The 18,365-nt window shown below is 46.9% G+C and overlaps 5 protein-coding genes across 5 annotated transcripts; 4 read left to right on the forward strand and 1 right to left on the reverse strand.

The window, feature by feature from the left end:
• Window positions 1–326: 326 nt before the first annotated feature.
• Window positions 327–1,441, forward strand: N7489_004189 (alpha/beta hydrolase; the record flags this gene model as incomplete). Its single annotated transcript, XM_056709941.1, has 2 exons — window positions 327–1,219; window positions 1,276–1,441. The coding sequence occupies 2 exons, from the start codon at window positions 327–329 to the stop codon at window positions 1,439–1,441; spliced, it is 1,059 nt and encodes a 352-aa protein (XP_056568362.1).
• Window positions 1,442–6,078: 4,637 nt separating this feature from the next.
• Window positions 6,079–8,125, forward strand: N7489_004190 (flavin-containing monooxygenase; the record flags this gene model as incomplete). Its single annotated transcript, XM_056709942.1, has 5 exons — window positions 6,079–6,374; window positions 6,435–6,716; window positions 6,774–6,931; window positions 6,984–7,601; window positions 7,659–8,125. The coding sequence occupies 5 exons, from the start codon at window positions 6,079–6,081 to the stop codon at window positions 8,123–8,125; spliced, it is 1,821 nt and encodes a 606-aa protein (XP_056568363.1).
• Window positions 8,126–9,276: 1,151 nt separating this feature from the next.
• On the forward strand, window positions 9,277–11,187 carry N7489_004191 (uncharacterized protein; the record flags this gene model as incomplete). Its single annotated transcript, XM_056709943.1, has 1 exon — window positions 9,277–11,187. One exon carries the CDS (start codon window positions 9,277–9,279, stop codon window positions 11,185–11,187), a length of 1,911 nt encoding a protein of 636 aa, XP_056568364.1.
• Window positions 11,188–11,520: 333 nt separating this feature from the next.
• On the reverse strand, window positions 11,521–13,507 carry N7489_004192 (uncharacterized protein; the record flags this gene model as incomplete). Its single annotated transcript, XM_056709944.1, has 5 exons — window positions 11,521–11,993; window positions 12,059–12,297; window positions 12,359–12,871; window positions 12,925–13,053; window positions 13,116–13,507. 5 exons carry the CDS (start codon window positions 13,505–13,507, stop codon window positions 11,521–11,523), a joined length of 1,746 nt encoding a protein of 581 aa, XP_056568365.1.
• Window positions 13,508–15,538: 2,031 nt separating this feature from the next.
• On the forward strand, window positions 15,539–17,945 carry lysF (homoaconitase LysF; the record flags this gene model as incomplete). The annotated part of the gene is made up of 3 exons (XM_056709945.1): window positions 15,539–15,604; window positions 15,655–17,223; window positions 17,292–17,945. The coding sequence occupies 3 exons, from the start codon at window positions 15,539–15,541 to the stop codon at window positions 17,943–17,945; spliced, it is 2,289 nt and encodes a 762-aa protein (XP_056568366.1).
• Between the last annotated feature and the right edge of the window lie 420 nt (window positions 17,946–18,365).

Here is an 18,365-nt window from a genome sequence, read left to right on the forward strand (position 1 = left end):
GTGAAAAGATTATGTGCCGAACGGTACAATCGTATGTACACCCAAAACGAAGAGTAGCCGAGATGTCCTGGTGGGATTGGGGGTGACACGTGCCTTCGGCAATCTGCTTTTGGAAACACCGACATATGTCTGTTGCCTCTGGGCTGTGGGGGACACGACAACCTTGCGATTGAAGTGAATTTCTCGTGATATTTTGGATGACAAATTTCATTATGTCGCTCGAAGGAGATTTGCCTGTGCGGTTCATATGTACGACACCAGACCAGAGATAACAAACAAGCCACAAACAAATTCAGCTGCACAGTGACCCCAAAGTCTGCCACAAGATGTGCGACTTCTCAAAATACGGTATTCCCAGCGATGAGTGGCTACAAATGGAAGCCACTTTGCCAGCCGCAGAAGACCAGAGCGTGTCTGGGCTGAAGAGAACAGCCAACGAAGGTCGAGAGGTCGTGGCGCGAAAGGCGATGGCAGAGTTTTCCAAGCAAGTCCTCATGCACGATCAAACAATTTGTGCCCGTGATGGTTACAAATTAGAGGCGAGGAGTTATCGTCCGATGTCAGCATCCCCCACTGAGATACTGCCCATCTACATGCACTTTCACGGAGGTGGTTTTCTATTCGGTACTTTGAGCTCGGAGGATGCTATATGCTCTCGGCTTGCCGTAAACACACATGTTGTTGTTATCAATGTCAACTATCGTCACACTCCTGAATATACATATCCAACCGCCTGGAACGATGCCGAAGATGCGTTTGTTTGGGTCTGTGAGAACGTTGCTCGGCTGAACGGTGATCCGGACAAAATTGTCGTCGGTGGAATATCGGCGGGCGCATGGCTCGCTGCTTCTTTGACACACGCAGTGTCGAGATCAAAGCTCCCAGTCTCGCCAACACCACCCATCCGTGGCCAGGTACTAATGATTCCTGCTCTGGTGTACACCAAGTGTTATGAATCTCAATTGCGCCAAATAAAAGATCCTAGCCTCTCCTCATATTCTCAAAATGAGAACGCGCCGATTCTGAATATGCGTAGAAAGCAGCTGTTCAATGGTCTTTTACAAGTGGAAAATCCAGACCCAACTGACAAGCGGCTAAATCCGGGGCTTTTGTCTTCTGAAGACGCGAAGAAGTTGCCAGCAACAACCCTTGGGATTGCAGGTTATGACCCACTACGAGATGAAGGGCTACTATACGGAAAGCTATTAGCTGAAAATGGGTAAGCAAATGCTCAAGAGGGCTCGGTGTGTATCTCTAGCTAACCAAAAATTGAAGTGTACCGACCAATGTCAACGTCTTCAAGGGTGTGCCCCATGGGTTCCGACGATTTGGGGAGAGATTATCGGTTTGCAAGCAATGGGATCAGACTATGGAAGATGGAATTCGATGGGCCTTGAAAAAGCCTTCTGCCTCAGGGGAGTTTACCATTCGAGAACATTGAATGCTCTTTATGAATACAGATATAGATCAGTGGGTACGAAGCTTTATAGACGCCAGGCGACAAAACCCCTTTCCCGGCAAATAATGGTGCCTGAATGCCTTATTTTGCCTGATTTTGGCCTGGGGGCCTTAGTTAAAACCGGCAGAAAAATTAAGATACCTGAATTACTATTACACTTATATTAATAAGCAAGGTACTATAGTTCTGCCAGCTGTCTCTAGTATAGGTAAAATGAAGCTTTTTGCTCCCATACAAATGCATATATCTCCAATTTTGAAGGTGGTTTACCAGCTGTCTCTCTCCAGTATGAAAATGAAGCCTTTTTCTCCCATATAAATCCATGCATCTCCATTTTTGAGATGGTTTACCAGCTGTCTCTCTCCAGCATGAAAATGAAGCCTTTTTCTCCCATACAAATGTAGTATCTCCCGTTTTTGGGGAGGTTTACCCTCTCCATGTATGAAAATGAAGCCTTTTTCTCCCATACAAATGCATGTATCTCCATTTTTTAGGAGGTTTACTGCCTCCAGTATGAAAATGAAGCTTTTTCCCATTGATTTCCTAGTTATAAATCCATATATTTATCTAACCCTCCGTCTCCGCTGGCTCCGCCGAGGTGTGGTAACCGGAGATCTAGCCCGCTTCCGCCTCATAGGCTCTACTCTCACCGGCTCTGCTCTTACCGGCGCTTCCACTAACTGTGCGCTCACTGACTCTACACCTACTAAAGTAGCCGCTTTAGTAGGTGCTGGACTTAGTGTAGTTATATAGAAAGGAGCCTTATCGTCTTACGGATCAGCCTCGAATAAATACGTATCTTTATACCGCTTTATAACTATATAGAGCTTCGCCTTTCGACCCGGAAGTATATTAATAAGCTCCTTTATAGTACCCTCGAAGCTATCCTTTAATCCCGATATCTATCGAGGGTTATATTTACCCTTTATATACTATATTTCCTCGGTAAAGAAGAACCTATCGGTCTAATCCGCCTTAAAATCGACGATACTCGGTAGCCCTATAATAAGAAAGTCTCTAATAAAGCTATCGATATTTAAGATCATTTACGTAGGACGAAGGTTGATTAAAATCGAAGCTTTTAAAATAAACAATTAGCTTTAGTCTCTAAAAGGTATAGGTAAATATACTATTAGGAATTGGCTCTATCTCTCCTGATTTCTCCTAGAGATAAAATATCACTATTATTGTGATATCTCGGTTCGCTTCTTCGGTAGCTTTACGCGTAGCCTCTAACTCCTTATACTAACTAGATTGCCCTAGAGGTCGGAAAACCGGGTGCCTCTATACTAGGCTAGTATAGGTAGTAAAGGTATCGCCGGCGATAGTATAGTTAATAAAGGTATAGTTAATAAAGGTATTACCGGCGAAGGGACTACCGGTGTAGCTACTAATATAGTTAGTGTAGGTGATTTAGAGGTTATCTCTTATAAGAGGGTATTTATAGCCTCTCTTATAGTATCTAAAAAAGGCATTTTGATAGATAGATAAATAAGTAAAAATATGAACTTAGATTAAGCTTAAATTTAATTTAATTAGATTCTAATATTAACGATGTTTCTAAGTTACCGAGATATAGTATCTATAATATATATACTAGGCAAATTTTAAAGTAAAATAAATAAAATATTAATAAATTATCTAGCTTTCCGAGATATAACCTTTATTTAATACGCCTAAGACATTCTCTCTATACTAATCTACTATATACTCTATATTTAGATCCTATTTAGCTATACCTAACGGCTTTATATAAATATCGAGTATCGGATCTTAGCCTAAGCCCTAATGCCTATACGCTCGATCCTATAGCTTTATATACACCGCTTTAAATAGAGCCTTAGTATCGCTAATAAAGCGAGAATCCGGGTTCTTTAGGTTAAAAGGTATTCCCACTAGCTCTTATCTAATTTTAATAAGCTACTAATAACACTAGGTAAATATAGGCGGTAGAAGATACTAATTAGGATCCTATTCCTATATATTATATTAAAGCCTTTAGAGAAGCTACGCCTACTCTAAGGCCGGGTCTTTATCGATTTTATATTTAAAATTCCTCGCTTCTCCCTTTAGTAGGTAGAAGTTTAATACTAGCCTTCCTCGAACTTAATTAGTTCGGTGAGTATAAATCTAGATAGGGTGATTATTCTAGTTCTTAGTATAGTTTTCCACTCGCTACTATATAACTTATATATAGACTACGAGGAGAGAGACCTAATTAGGAATACTATCTTTTATAAAGCGTTTTTCGAGTTATAGGCGGCGAAAAAAGCGCTTTTTAATTAGTATAAAATCAATTTATAGAGTATAGTATATTTATATAGAAGAGCCTAGTGGTTACCCTCGATAATATCCCCTACTATACTTCGATTCGCTAATTATTAACGCTTCTTCTATAGATATAGCAATCTTTAGGCTTAATAGATAGATCTCCTAGCTAGCGAAGCTTCTAGTGGCTATTAGTAAGAAGTATAGTTTCTATACCTCTATTAGAGCGGAACTTCCTATAGTAAAAGTATATATTAGTGTCGGTAAAATAAAAAGGGATAGCTAACTAACCTTAGTTAATATCCTCTTTTTTCGAATTTATCTATCGCTTAACGGAGAACGCTAACTATAGTACGAGCGCTAATTCTAACGTATATCTAGACAATATACCGGGAGTACCTATCTATTATAGTATAGATCTTAATACTAAAGGGTTCTAGCTTTATATATCTATTAATATACTATATATCGTTCGGCCCTAGTGAGATATAATTAACCCTTTCGCGGCGTACACTAGGAAGCTAGCTTTATACTACTTTAGGGCGAAGGAGGCGTTATACGATTATTATCTAGGAACTAAATAACTAATAATTAATTAGTTATAAACTAGGTATTTTTAAAAGAACCTATATCTAATAGATATACTACGTATAAAAAAGCCCTATAGCACGAAGATAGCGGTATAGAGTATAGTAACCGTAATCCTTAACTTCACTAATAATATTCTTAGTAATAAGAATAGCTTTAATATTATCGAATTATTACTATCGCTATTTAGGAGAGAGCCGTAGTGTAATACTAAGATCGGCCCGAATCCTATAAAGTGTCCGCTTCGACGAAGGTATACCCTCCGAAGAAAGGATTTGAAGGATTTCTTACGTACTATAGAGAGGTAAAAGCTCTATAACCCGATCTTAGTACTTAATTCGAGTTATTATATTAGTCTTACGGTTTATAGTTAGCCTCTATACTATAAGGCTTCTCTATAGGGTGCGGGGTATAAGATTAATGCTATATTTCTCCTCTAGGGTAGTGTATATAGCTCTATACGTGACGTTCTTAGAGATAAGATCGAGTATCTCTTCTTTATAGGGTTTAATATCAATGCGCGGGCGAGGTATTGTAATATATATAGAGTATAGGTGTAGTAAAGAAGGATAAAAATGTAAGATTTGTGGGATGATAGCTTACAAAATTGGAAGTTTTAATATAGACTATAAGTAATCGATGGGGACTAGTTCTTCCGTGCCGGGGAGATAGGCTGGTAAACCTCCCTAAAAACGGGAGATACTATATTTGTATGGGGGAGAAAGGCTTCATTTTCATGCTGGAGGCTGGTAAACCTCCCAAAAAATGGAGATGTATGCATTTATATGGGAGAAAAAGGCTTCATTTTCATACTGGAGGCAGTAAACCATCTGAAAAATGGAGATGCATGCATTTGTATGGGAGAAAAAGGCTTCATTTTCATATATGGAGAGGGTAAACCTCCCTAAAAACGGGAGATACTGCATTTGTATGGGGGATAAAGGCTTCATTTTCATACTGGAGAGAGACAGCTGGTAAACCACCTTCAAAATTGGAGATGTATGCATTTGTATGGAATAAAAAGCTTCATGTATTAGCTTATCATTTACAGTACACTGTATGAAGCGGTGTCAGAAGCGGTCAAGACCCAGGCCAAAATCAGGCAAAATAAGGCATTCAGGCACCATTATTTGCCGGGTAAGGGGTTTTGTCGCCTGGCGTCTATAAAGCTTCGTAGATATAGATCAGTGGGTCTAGTATGATGATTGATGGATATATATATTGAAGACATTTTCGTTCCGTATGTCTTTAATAGCGGCCTTAAATTTCATCTGTCTTCCCAACGAAATACCTGTAGTGTGAAGGTATTACGATACCCAGTGCGACATTTTGCCCTGGGTGAATACAGGGGTGGTTCTCCCCTTGTAGAGCTACCTCGGCTTACCTGGGAATATTCCAAGGCCTTACCGCTTCCCCGGAATTCCCCACAAGTAAACGCGGGGTACATGGACCGATGTCGCACCATGTGTTCGGCTGTATCGGCTATCCTAATCGGGACAGGCGAGATGAAGCCTTTCGGGTTATGTCCCGACATTATCGCACCTTCTCCGTTTCATTCGGAGTTTAGAATCCAAGCCGGAGATCCGGCAAGAGTACCCCTCCAATGTCTACGGCGAATGTTTATTTATGACCACAACTCCATGCATATAGAACAGAATTTCCTCCGAAACCTGAGACAACTATTGATAATACATCCAAGCAACCTTGGAAGTCTTAAGCTGCTTAGAACACCACTACACCCATCATTGTTTCTTCTTTGAGCGATGTCACCTCCCGCAGCAATTATAGAGCCAATGGCTCCAGTTATCAAGTCCGGTCTCCAGAATGGCTATAGTAACAAATCCATCAGCAGCGCTCATCCGCATCGCCTGAACACTGAGTATACCATTATTGAACAGCCCATCGGCACCCGGCGGCCACTTCGAGTTGTTTGCCTCGGCGCAGGATACTCTGGTCTTATGATGGGTATTGTCTTCAATGAACGCATGAAGGATGCCAATGCAGAATTTGTTATTTATGAGCGGAACGCTGATTTGGGAGGAACATGGTACGAGAACCGGTAAGTTGTAAGCTCTGGGCTACATGTGTGACCTTGTCGTAGCTAATGCGCCGATTGCAGATACCCGGGATGTCAGTGTGATATCCCAGCGCATAACTATGCCTACAGCTTTGCTCCCAACCCGGCGTGGCCAAATTATTACGCGACATCAGAGCAGATCCACTCCTACATGAAAGATGTAGCCAAGCAATACGAAGTTGAAAAATATATTCGTCTTCAACATTCAGTCGAGTCTGCCATTTGGAATGAAGAGAAGGGAAAGTGGGAACTGCAGGTCAGGAATGGCTCTACTCTGATCCGAGACGAATGTGATGTCTTCATCAATGCCAGCGGTGTATTGAAGTGTGTAATCCCTTGCTACTATTTTCTCATGTGGGTCCTAATACGATAAAATCACAGCAATTGGAAGTGGCCCTCAATTGAGGGTCTAGACAGTTTTAAAGGAAGACTGATGCACTCGGCGCACTGGGATTCTAGCTACGACTTTACCGGAAAACGCGTTGCCTGTATAGGAATTGGATCGTCGGGCATTCAGATTGTCCCTAAGCTTGCCAGTGGTATGTTTTGACGCATGTTTCATCAGACCTATCAGGTAGCTGACTTTGCTAGTCGTCGGGAATATGGACTGCTACGTACGGAGCCAAACGTGGATCAGCCCAGCGCCTGGAATCAACGAGCCGACAGCAAATGATCCAGAAATGGACAAGGATTATAATTTCGCAGAAAGCACTTTGGAGCTGTTCAAGGATCCTAAAGTCCTTCGTGATTATCGTGCTGCCATTATGAACCGAAGGGCAGAAAACTTCAATCGGGTGATTGCTGATTGTGACCTTCAGCAACAAGCTCAAGAGCTCTTCCGAAAGTCCATGACCGACCGTTTGGGTAACAGTGAAAAGGGAAAGCGCGCAGCTGAACTTCTCGTTCCATCCTTCCCAGTGGGATGCCGTCGCCAAACACCGGGACCTGGCTTTCTGGAAGCTATTATCCAAGACAATATCGAGTTGAGATGGGACGATATCTCAAAAATCACTGAGCGAGGAATCCTTACACGAAGCGGCGTGGAGTTAGAATATGACATTATTGTTTGCGCGACAGGCTTTGACACTTCCTTCAAGCCTTCATTCCCACTCGTGGGTCGAAATGGAGTGAACATGGCGGAGAAGTGGGAAAAGGACGTCCCGAAGGCATACATGGGCATGTGCGTGCCGGACTTCCCCAACTATTTCTGTATGTTTCTCTCCCGTCCACCGTGTTTTATTTCTTTCTTTTTACTTACATGTTCAGGCTTCGTGGGACCAAATTCACCGCTTGCAAACGGGTCACTGATTCTCGGAATCCAAGCAACGGCCGCTTATATCTACAAATGGATGGAGAAGATGCAAACAGAAGGTGTGCGCAGCTTTGAAGTTGACGACGACGTCAACGAGGAGTATAATCAGCACATTCAGAAGTACCTTGAACGTACAGTGTGGACCCGAGATTGCCGCAGTTGGTATAAGCGTGGTACCGTCGACGGCCCAGTCATCGCCATCTACGGTGGATCCATCTTCCACCTCTTGGAGGCTATGAAGAATCCGCGCTGGGAGGACTTCAAGATGGATCGGACCCCTGAGGCCAAGATCAACCGGTTTTCCTATCTTGGTAATGGGACCACTCTGAGAGAGGCCAAGGGAGGTGATATCGGTGCCACGCAGACACTAGACTTTGGTGAGTTCTGGAACCTGTTTGTCCTCCCACAGGTCCATGACTAGATGGTGTAAAGGCAAATCTGTATATATTACTGCAATGTTTCGTTGATATTCTGTTCTGAAATCTCCAAGTACATAGGGTCTAGATAAGTAAACATGATTACCTACCTAGGTACTTTGGTTGCTTGATCATCACAACCCACGACCTCGGGAGGCGGGGTAGATGGGCACGGATGGTAAGCTATATGAGGGATGTCTGACATCATTTTTCGACTAACCTTCTACTAAGGTATCTCTGTTTCATTGTGCTGCTGTAGGGGTATCTTATTATACCACACCCGGGCAGAAAAGACCAAGAAGGGGAGGAGAAAAGACGCGAACGCCAGATATATTTCAAGTACTCACCACACGAAAATGAAATATACTGAGCGAGCCAGTATAGAACCATGAAACTTATAAGATATCTCCACACCCGTAGGCATAGCCACGTCAAGCCAGCGGATAAACTTTTCTTAATTGTACTATTAATTGCACCTATAGGGACTCAGGAAGCTCGACTCTTAGCGTAAACCAAGTGTCTTTTCCTGGCTTTTTGTAATAATCAACAGCTTCAACTGCCGCGAAATAGTTCCGATTCTACATATTTACTCCGAGGAGTATTATCTCACACCCTATAGGTATAGTCGGGAAGCTTCGAAGGGCACTAAAAGTCGATTATGAATCTTGCCCACTCCTTCATAGTTGCTTACTCGCTGCGCTCTACCATAATAGGCTTTAACCCCCCCCCCCTGTCTTGTACAGCCTATGAGTATGTTATTCAATCAATACCCGACGCGGAGGAGAATTGGCTGATTGCCGATGAATGGGGTGTGTGCACCATACACAGATGCCGAACTGCCGGCCCACCCCGCAAAAAAGCATTGTATATCTTGGGGCCCCGGACTTGCTATCTTGGCAAACCCCGATTCGAGCATTGACGTACATAACAACTTGCCTCGTAGTTGCCCCTGTACCCTACAACCTTGCCAATACGCCAAGCTAGTCAATCACCGACGTGGAGGTATTTGGTATCTCAGTTGCCGGCTTGCTGTCTGGAAAATTAGTATATATCTGACGAACTTTCCAGCCATCATGCCTCAACCAGCTCAGAACGACCTTTGGATGACGGGTGGCTTTTGTACGCCTCGGCCAATAACATACGATATTCGGTCATCATGAAATTCCTAACGGGATTGTCGTTATTATCCCTCATTCCTTCTTCGTTTGCTGTCCCTACTGTCAGCCACAATCGACGCAATGAGTTAGCGCATACCGAACAGCCTTTGATTAAGCTAAAGCCCCAACGAACTTCCTCCCGAGAGCTTGTGAACCTCGATGGCCTGTGGAAATTCACCCTCGCTTCCGGTGTAAACGACACATCCCAACCCTGGACCGCACCATTTCCCAGGGGTGCCCTGGAATGTCCTGTCCCAGCATCTTACAATGATATTTTTGTCGATCGGGACATCCACGACCATGTCGGATGGGTGTACTACCAGCGCGATGTTTTCGTCCCAAAGGGCTGGTCCAAGGAGCAATATTTCGTCCGAGCTGAATCCGCTACCCATCACGGTCGTATCTATGTGAACGACCGTCTGCTCGCCGAGCATGTGGGTGGTTATACACCTTTCGAGGCCGATATCACTGACTTTGTCAATGCTGGGGATAAGTTCCGCTTGACAATTGGTGTCAACAACGAACTTACCCACGAGACGATCCCGCCTGGAAAGATCGAGATAGGCGAGGGCACTGGCAAGAGAATCCAGACCTACAACCATGATTTCTACAACTATGCTGGTCTTTCCCGCTCTGTTTGGTTGTATTCCGTGCCTCGCCAACACATCGAGGACATTACCCTTGTCACAGATGTTGAAGGTGAAACTGGACTCGTCAACTACAAGATAAAAGTGGCCAGCAATTCGACTGAGCAGATCAAGATCTCTGTTATTGACGAGGATGGAGTCGTTGTTGCAAATTCCTCTGGAGCTCAGGGTACCGTCAAGATCAACTCAGTCAAGCTGTGGCAACCTGGCGCCGCCTACCTTTACCAATTCGAGGCCAGCATTGTGGATTCCCGCGGCAAGGTCATCGACACCTACAGCGTAGCTACAGGTGTGCGCACTGTCAGGGTCAGCGGGTCGAAGTTCTTGATCAACGACAAGCCCTTCTACTTTACCGGATTTGGAAAACACGAAGACACCGCGATCCGCGGCAAGGGACACGATCAAGCATACATGGTCCACGATTTCCAACTGATGGACTGGATCGGTGCGAACTCTTTCCGAACCTCACACTACCCTTACGCCGAAGAGGTGATGGATTTCGCAGACCGACACGGAATAGTCGTGATCGATGAAACACCTGCCGTGGGTCTGAACATTGGTTTGCTAGGTGTTTCCGGAGGCGAAGCTCCCAAAACCTTTTCCCAAGACAATATCAACAACAATACCCAGAAGGCTCACGAGCAATCCATTCGTGAACTTATTAGTCGGGACAAGAACCACGCCAGTGTTGTTATGTGGTCAATTGCCAACGAGCCTGCCTCCCAAGAAGATGGAGCGCGCGAATACTTCGAGCCGCTGGTCAAGTTGACCCGCGAGCTTGATCCAGCTCGCCCTGTTACATTTGCCAACGTAGGCGACGCAACGTACGAGCTGGATCTGATCTCCGATCTGTTTGACGTCGATTGTCTGAACCGGTATTTCGGGTGGTATTCTGAAACAGGAGACCTCGAGGAGGCGGAGATAGCCCTTGAAAAGGAATTGCGTGGTTGGGAAAAGAAATTCAATAAGCCTATTATCATGAGCGAGTACGGCGCAGATACCATTGCCGGTTTACACTCCACCCTTGCCCTCCCTTGGAGCGAGGAGTTCCAGGAACAAATGCTCGACATGTATCACCGGGTCTTTGACCGTTTGGAGTCCATGGCTGGTGAACATGTTTGGAACTTTGCTGATTTCCAGACGACCATTGGTACCATGCGAGTGGATGGTAATAAGAAGGGTGTGTTTACCAGAGACCGAAAGCCGAAGATGGCTGCACATGGTCTGAAGGCGAGGTGGACAAATATCACCGCAAGTCGGTAAAGTCATCCATGGATGTTACTCAGTGGATTTGTTTGCTTAGGTACATATGAGTATATATGACAATATGCGATTATCAATTGCGATCAATATCAACTTCTATCCGCACGTATATATGGCCGGGATATCAAGCAAGGAATACTAAGCAATACTGGCCCAATCCTTACGTCGAAACAGCTTTAAAATGAACAAATTGGCCGGGTATAATATTGACATATCTGCAGCAGGAAATAGAATCCTGTGAGTAGATGGCTCATATCATACGGACAGCCACCCACCCGGTAACTAAATCCCTAAATATACATGTGCGCAATAAAACAGTGCTCGTAGTTACATTCAAGCCGAACTTTCACCAGCAGACTCGTGAGGTTGAGACTCTGAAGTCGATCGCTTATCATTACCGCCCTTCTTGCGGCCAATGCCGACCAGCTGCAACATTTCTCTCCAGAAGCCAGTAGGCGGGTCAATGAAGCTGTCCTCGTACGCATCGATCAGGGGTCGTTCCCAGACAAGGTCGGCTTCATGAGCCTTCACGAACTTTGTCTTCTTGATGAACTTCCAGATGAGGAAGAGGGGAGGGATGACGATTTGCATGGTGTAGTTCGACCAGAAGGTGGATACGGACCACGGCTTGTATGCGGGGTAGCCGTAGACGATGGTCACAATGATCATCCAAACGAATGCAATGTATGCGCAGTAAGGTTGGAGTCGGCCGAAATAGGAGAGAGATCTGCGGTCAAGGCCCTGCGCTTTGCAAGCGCGGTGGAAGAAAATGTACGTCAGGGTAATGACGATGTAGTTGATGAGACCTGGTCATGTTGTTAGTATTATGATTATTGTTAATCCATGGGTGGATTCCAGTGTGGCTTCTTACCTCCAGCAGTAACCAGCGCAGCGAACCACGTGATGACGATGGACGAGCTACTGGAACATTGCAAAAAGGAAAGCATAGGGAAGATCATCACGACGCAGAAGCAATAGATGGGTACACCGTTGCGCGTGGTGTAAGTGAGAACTCTAGGGGCTCTTCCTTCTAGTGCTAAGCCATACAGAGTACGGATAGCGCAGTAAGTGTAAGTATTGCCAGCAGAGAAAATCGAAGTCAACAAGAGGCTAAAAGAGTTCCGTTAGTCTTCTGTTTGTCAAGTTCATGTTTCGTTTTGGTGGTACTGACGCGTTGATGATCGAAGGGAAGATTGAAATGCCCAGGTTTCGCATGCCAATGACATACGGGGATGCCGAAGCGGAACCATCAGAACCGCCCGTCACAACCGACTCCAGCTGGGGATCATTAGCTGCGCAAACGATACCCACGGCCAAGGCACCGCCCATAAAGAAGAGACCGAATCGAATGTAGACTGTCTTGAACGCATTCTTGATATAAACGCGGGGACGCTTTGCTTCAGCTGCGACCATGGAGATGTATTCAGGACCGACAACGGCAAAGCAAGCCGACCAAAGAGATCCGAGGAAGCCCTCAAAACGACCAAGGGCGCCGGTATCCAGATACTCCATGAAAGAGCCGGGGTTGTTCCAGTGGCGGAAGCCATAAGCATCATGGGCGGGGTTTCCACCAACCATAGTGATGAAGGTGAAAAAGAACAGGGAGAAGATCAGAATGACCTTTCCGCCGGACAGCCAGAATTCGGCTTCACCATAAGCTTTGACAGCCAAGATGTTAAGGAAGCTACACCAGAATCAGCAGGATGAAACACGCAAATGGGCGGAAGAGGTTCTCACCCATAAATTAAGATGACACCAACACAGACGCCTGCCACCGGTCCAGGTTCAGTAAGCGTCGTGCTCCAGAAAGACAACACCAGCGTGAAAGCTGAGATCTCAAAGGGAACCAAAAGGGCCTCATAGAAGCTAAGAGAAGTGTTAGCAAAGACAGCTGGCAAGGCTTCGGCGAGGCCGAAAAGAGAACGGACAAAAAGTTCCAGCCGACCATGAAGCCAAGAGCGTCGTCGACCCATTTTCCAGCCAAGCGAATGAAACCACCACTGACAGGGAAGGCAGTGGTCATTTCAGCGAGGCAGTTATTCACCATGGCCAAGAAGATACATTGAACGGTGAAGGCAATAAACAAGCTGCCAGGGCCACCATGGTAAAGACCGGAGCCGATGCTCACGAAAAGGGCGGTTCCGATAGAGCCACCAATGGCGATCAGCTGGATCTGACGGTTCCCAAGATGACGTTGAAGGTTATCGGCATTTCCAGTTATCACACCTTCTTGTACATCACGGGCGCCCTCGTTTTTGAGTCCGAATGCGTCCGACACACTGCCGCTCGTTTCTTTGTCTTTGTCGATTAGGATAGCCATTTTGTTTTCATTCCTGTCTGTGGTGTTTAGCGGCTGATACTGCGTGAATAAGGCGCGGGCGGAAGAAACTGGTTGGGCTAATGTCGTTTATCCGTCTAGATTTGGGGTATGGGTTCTGCAAATGTGTGGATCGGCGAAAATCCGGGGGTGGATCTGCTACAGAAAGGTGGAATGCCGGGCTGGTGTCGGACTAATGTCGTGCTATGTCGCGATGGTCTGGAATCCGCGGTGTGGGCAGTGATATTGTCGCTATGGATGTTGAGATGTGGAAGGTGCAATGGCAAAGGCAAATGTGGTAGATGCCGAGTCTCTAGTATAGGATTTCCGTGGAGTACGGAGTTTAGCGGAGAGTTGAAACTTTCAGAAGAAAGAGAATATTTGGAGAAGTAAAAATGAATGCAGTCACAATCGTATGCAAGATACCAGAGACATTTAATAAAGAAACTCCGGGGCAAAAAACGTGGGAAGACAAAAGGAAAACTCAAAAATGCCATTTTAACTCGAGGGAAGATTAGCCAGATTAGCGCAAGAAGCCCCATTCTCAGCCATTCTAAGCCACTCAAGCCATACAAAAGCCATCCCAAGCCGTAATGACGCAGTCCAGGTGGTGACTTTGGATATCTCCCCAAGTTGATTGGCGTGGAAGATATAATGGCCCCCGCACGGGGCTGTGATTTAAACCGCATCCGGACACGAGCCGGGCGTGGATCTCCTTTTCATTTATCTTTGGATTTTACTACCTAAACGGTCTTAGACGCACCCGCATCCACGGGTTATGGGCTCCTAACTCAGTTATCACCTTCGGCTGGGCTACGGCTTTGGCCCGGCTGGGATCGGGGCGTCCGAGTCTCAATGTGCACGCTCCCCTCGGCCAAGACTGCATGTTCGCACCCGGTTGCATCCAATGTCCCATTGTATCTGATTCTACGAGTTACCTTGAACAATCGAGTTCCGTATGTGTTCATTCCAGTCTTGGCAACCTTAGACAGATGGCCTGATCGCGTGCCCTCGCTGGTCCTTTCCAGCATTGAAACATCAAGGGGCGAATGGGACCTCGGGACCATCTGGCGCAAATCTCGCATATTATGTAATCTCTCCAGATAACCCCCCAGAGCTGGGTCAAGCCCTGGAGATAACCAAGGTTCACTTGCACAACATTCTATGATATGGAAACCCCAGGACTGTTCTGCCTAAAAGACACACCGAAAAACGTAATATCGAATAGGAGTCGCATGTCACACTAACTGGATACGAGCATATGCCAAGGCCCGGCTCGGTCAGGGTCTGATTGGTCAAATTGGTTCGACCTGTAACAATTCCACTTATCACCCCAGATCCTCTCCGGCATCATGCCGTTAGACCTTAGGTTTGAGGCTTCAAAAAACCCTGCCATTTCCAGCAAAATGCTTGGTTTGGGGAATATCCGGATATATCTTGTATAAAAGAAGATATGGCATTTTGACAATCAGCATAGGTAATGGAAATATATTAGTTTGGCACGTTTCTCTTATCTTTTTTTTCTCTCTACATATGTATGCTTTATCTAATTTTTGTAAAAGAAAGATATGCGAGTGCTTCCCAGTAGTCTGCTGCCTGAACACTTCGGTGCGTACCAGGATCTGCATCTGGACTCTGATCAACGGATTGAGATCGTGGAGCGAGTGCTGGTCTTACCCTAGCCTGCTACATAGCCAAGCCCCAATCAGTAATTGGTTAGTCGAACAAATCTGAACTCATAGTGTTCAATTGCCTAATTAGTCCATTGCTGTTCTGGTATAGAGTAGTAATTTTTCTCTGGAAGAGACATAGTAATGCAGGTCGATGTACGGAGCACTCCGTAGTCCCACCTGTGGACGCTAATTCAACAAAACTGGGGATGACTTTTCAAGTCACGTGAGCAATTTCCGGGGTTGCTTGGAAATTCCGTCGCCACAAGAGGCTGAGCCCAGGAACACGGAATCACGTGATGCCGCTCCTGGTCAACTCCCGAGGTCGGCGACTAGGAAAAGTTTGCTAAGAGTTGACTCAACAATGTCTCCGTGTTCGATGTTGTTGAAGCGCGTGGCTAGGCCTCCGGTCTCCACGACGTGCAGACTGGTGAGTACAGATTCGTCCCATGGTCACCCAGTTCGTTCTGACTCCCCCAGGTTCGGCCTCGGTGGGCTCCGTCCTTCGGCGTCCCAAGCAGGACAATTCATCATCCCTTGCGATCGGTCTCGAAATCTCTCTCTACTCGGGCGCTGAGCACGACAGCCTCGGCTCGGGTCGAAGGATTCCACTCACAACACGAGAATGCCTCAATTCCTTTCTCTGAGTCTCCCTCCGAGAAGCGGACGCCGCAAACCCTGACGGAGAAGATTGTACAGCGCTATGCTGTCGGTCTCCCCGAAGGAAAACTCGTTCGGAGCGGCGATTATATCAGTCTGGCTCCCGGATATTGCATGACTCACGACAACTCGTGGCCCGTCGCCCTCAAGTTCATGTCTATGGGGGCTACGAAGATTCACCGTCCAGAGCAAATCGTCATGACGCTCGACCACGACGTCCAAAACACCAGCGCAGCGAACCTGAAGAAATATGAGCAGATCGAGACTTTTGCTGGACAGCATGGTATCGACTTCTATCCTGCGGGTCGGGGTATTGGACACCAGGTTATGGTGGAAGAAGGATATGCGTGGCCGGGTACCATGGCGGTAGCCTCAGACAGCCACAGTAACCATTACGGTGGTGTTGGTTGCCTTGGAACTGCAGTTGTGCGGACCGACGCTGCTAGTATTTGGGCCACGTCGCGGACATGGTGGCAGATCCCCCCTGTTGCGCGGGTAACGTTCACCGGAACGCTACCAGCAGGCGTGACAGGTAAGGATGTGATTGTCGCATTGTGTGGGCTGTTCAACAGTGACGTGCTGAACCATGCAATTGAATTCACTGGATCCGAAGAGACTATGGAAAGTCTACTTGTGGATAGCCGCCTGACGATCGCCAATATGACGACTGAGTGGGGTGCGCTCACTGGTCTCTTCCCAATTGACCGCACTCTGAAACGCTGGCTACGATACAAGGCTACCGAGGCAGCGATGTCTGAAGACCGCACAACTCGGCAGCGTATCACTCATGAAAGGATCGACGAGCTGTTTGCCAACCCCCTCACAGCCGACCCCGATGCTCAATACGCCAAGCAGCTTTACCTCAACCTCTCTACCCTCTCGCCCTACGTCTCGGGTCCCAATTCAGTCAAGGTCGCAACACCGCTCAATGAGCTCGCCCAACAGAACATCAAGGTCAACCGCGCATATATCGTCTCCTGCACCAACTCGCGTGCTTCCGACCTTGCGGCAGCCGCCAAGGTCTTCAAGGACGCCGCGAAGGCCAACCCCGGCACGACTCCCAAGATTGCCGATGGTGTCAAACTCTATATCGCGGCTGCTTCCGCGCCCGAACAAGAGGCCGCCGAATCCACTGGCGACTGGCAGGCCCTCCTCGATGCCGGTGCGCAGCCGCTGCCTGCTGGATGTGGACCCTGCATTGGCCTCGGAACAGGTCTTCTGGAGCCCGGTGAGGTGGGCATCAGTGCCAGCAACCGTAACTTCAAGGGCCGCATGGGCTCGAGAGATGCACTGGCATACCTGGCAAGCCCCGAAGTCGTGGCTGCCAGTGCTCTCAGCGGCGTTATCTCCGGCCCCGGCGCCTACCAGGTGCCGGAGAACTGGTCTGGCGTGGAACATGGATTCGGCACCGGTCTCCCCCAACCACCGAGAACGAGCTCACCAACCTACTACAACAGATGGAGTCTCTGATCGATCGGGTTGAGTCGGCCGGCGAGGATTCCAAGCCTGCTACCGAGATCCTGCCTGGTTTCCCCGAACGGATCAGCGGCGAAATCGTCTTCCTCGATGCCGACAATCTCGACACTGATAACATCTACCCCGGTAAATTGACATACCAAGACAACGTCTCGAAGGACGACATGGCCGCCGCTTGCATGCAGAACTACGATCCCGAGTTCAAGGGCATTGCTAAGCCAAGTGACATCCTCGTCGCCGGCTTCAACTTCGGTTGCGGATCCTCAAGAGAACAGGCAGCGACCGCAATTCTGGCCAAGCAGATTCCTCTAGTCGTGGCAGGCAGTTTCGGCAACATTTTCTCCCGAAACAGTATCAACAACGCCCTCATGGGCCTTGAAGTCCCCCGACTCATTGAGCGCCTCCGTGCCAGCTTCGCTCAGCCACCCCCTGGAGACGCGGGGCGCCAGTTGACGCGCCGCACAGGCTGGACTCTGACATGGGACGTGAAGCGTAGCGTCGTTGAAGTTAAGGAGGGTGAGTCCGGGGAGAGCTGGACGGAGCAGGTCGGCGAGCTGCCAGCCAATGTACAGGAGATCATCGCCGAAGGTGGTCTAGAGGCGTGGGTCAAGGGTAAAGTTGCGAAGTCCGAGTAAGGACAGATTAACCAGGCCACACGCATGCCGATTGGAAATACCAGGTCAGAGAACATGTTGATGTACTTGTGTTCAATAACCACGGTCAAGGTTTTGGCTGTTGTATGTTTTTGCATATCTACTTTTTGTACTATTTCCATCATTATCAGGTACCATAGAGAAGGCTTCTGACTGTTCCACAAGGGGAAGTCTTCAAAAAGAATAAACAATATACTAGATCACTTTCACCAGATATGATTTTCTTGCTCCTTATGTACCTGCATCAAGTACGGTTCACTGCCGATTTCTCATCTGCTTCTAATCAGTGCTTAACAGCGCGTGGTTTTGGATGAACTTCTACTTCCACTAAGTATATATTAGATTTCAAAATTAGTCCTCGAACTCGAGGGTCCAAATAGCGACGACCCTATGCCACCCAAC

Source organism: Penicillium chrysogenum (genome assembly GCF_028827035.1).
Source record: "Penicillium chrysogenum strain IBT 35668 chromosome Unknown utg000002l_segment0_segment0, whole genome shotgun sequence".
NCBI lineage: Eukaryota > Fungi > Ascomycota > Eurotiomycetes > Eurotiales > Aspergillaceae > Penicillium > Penicillium chrysogenum.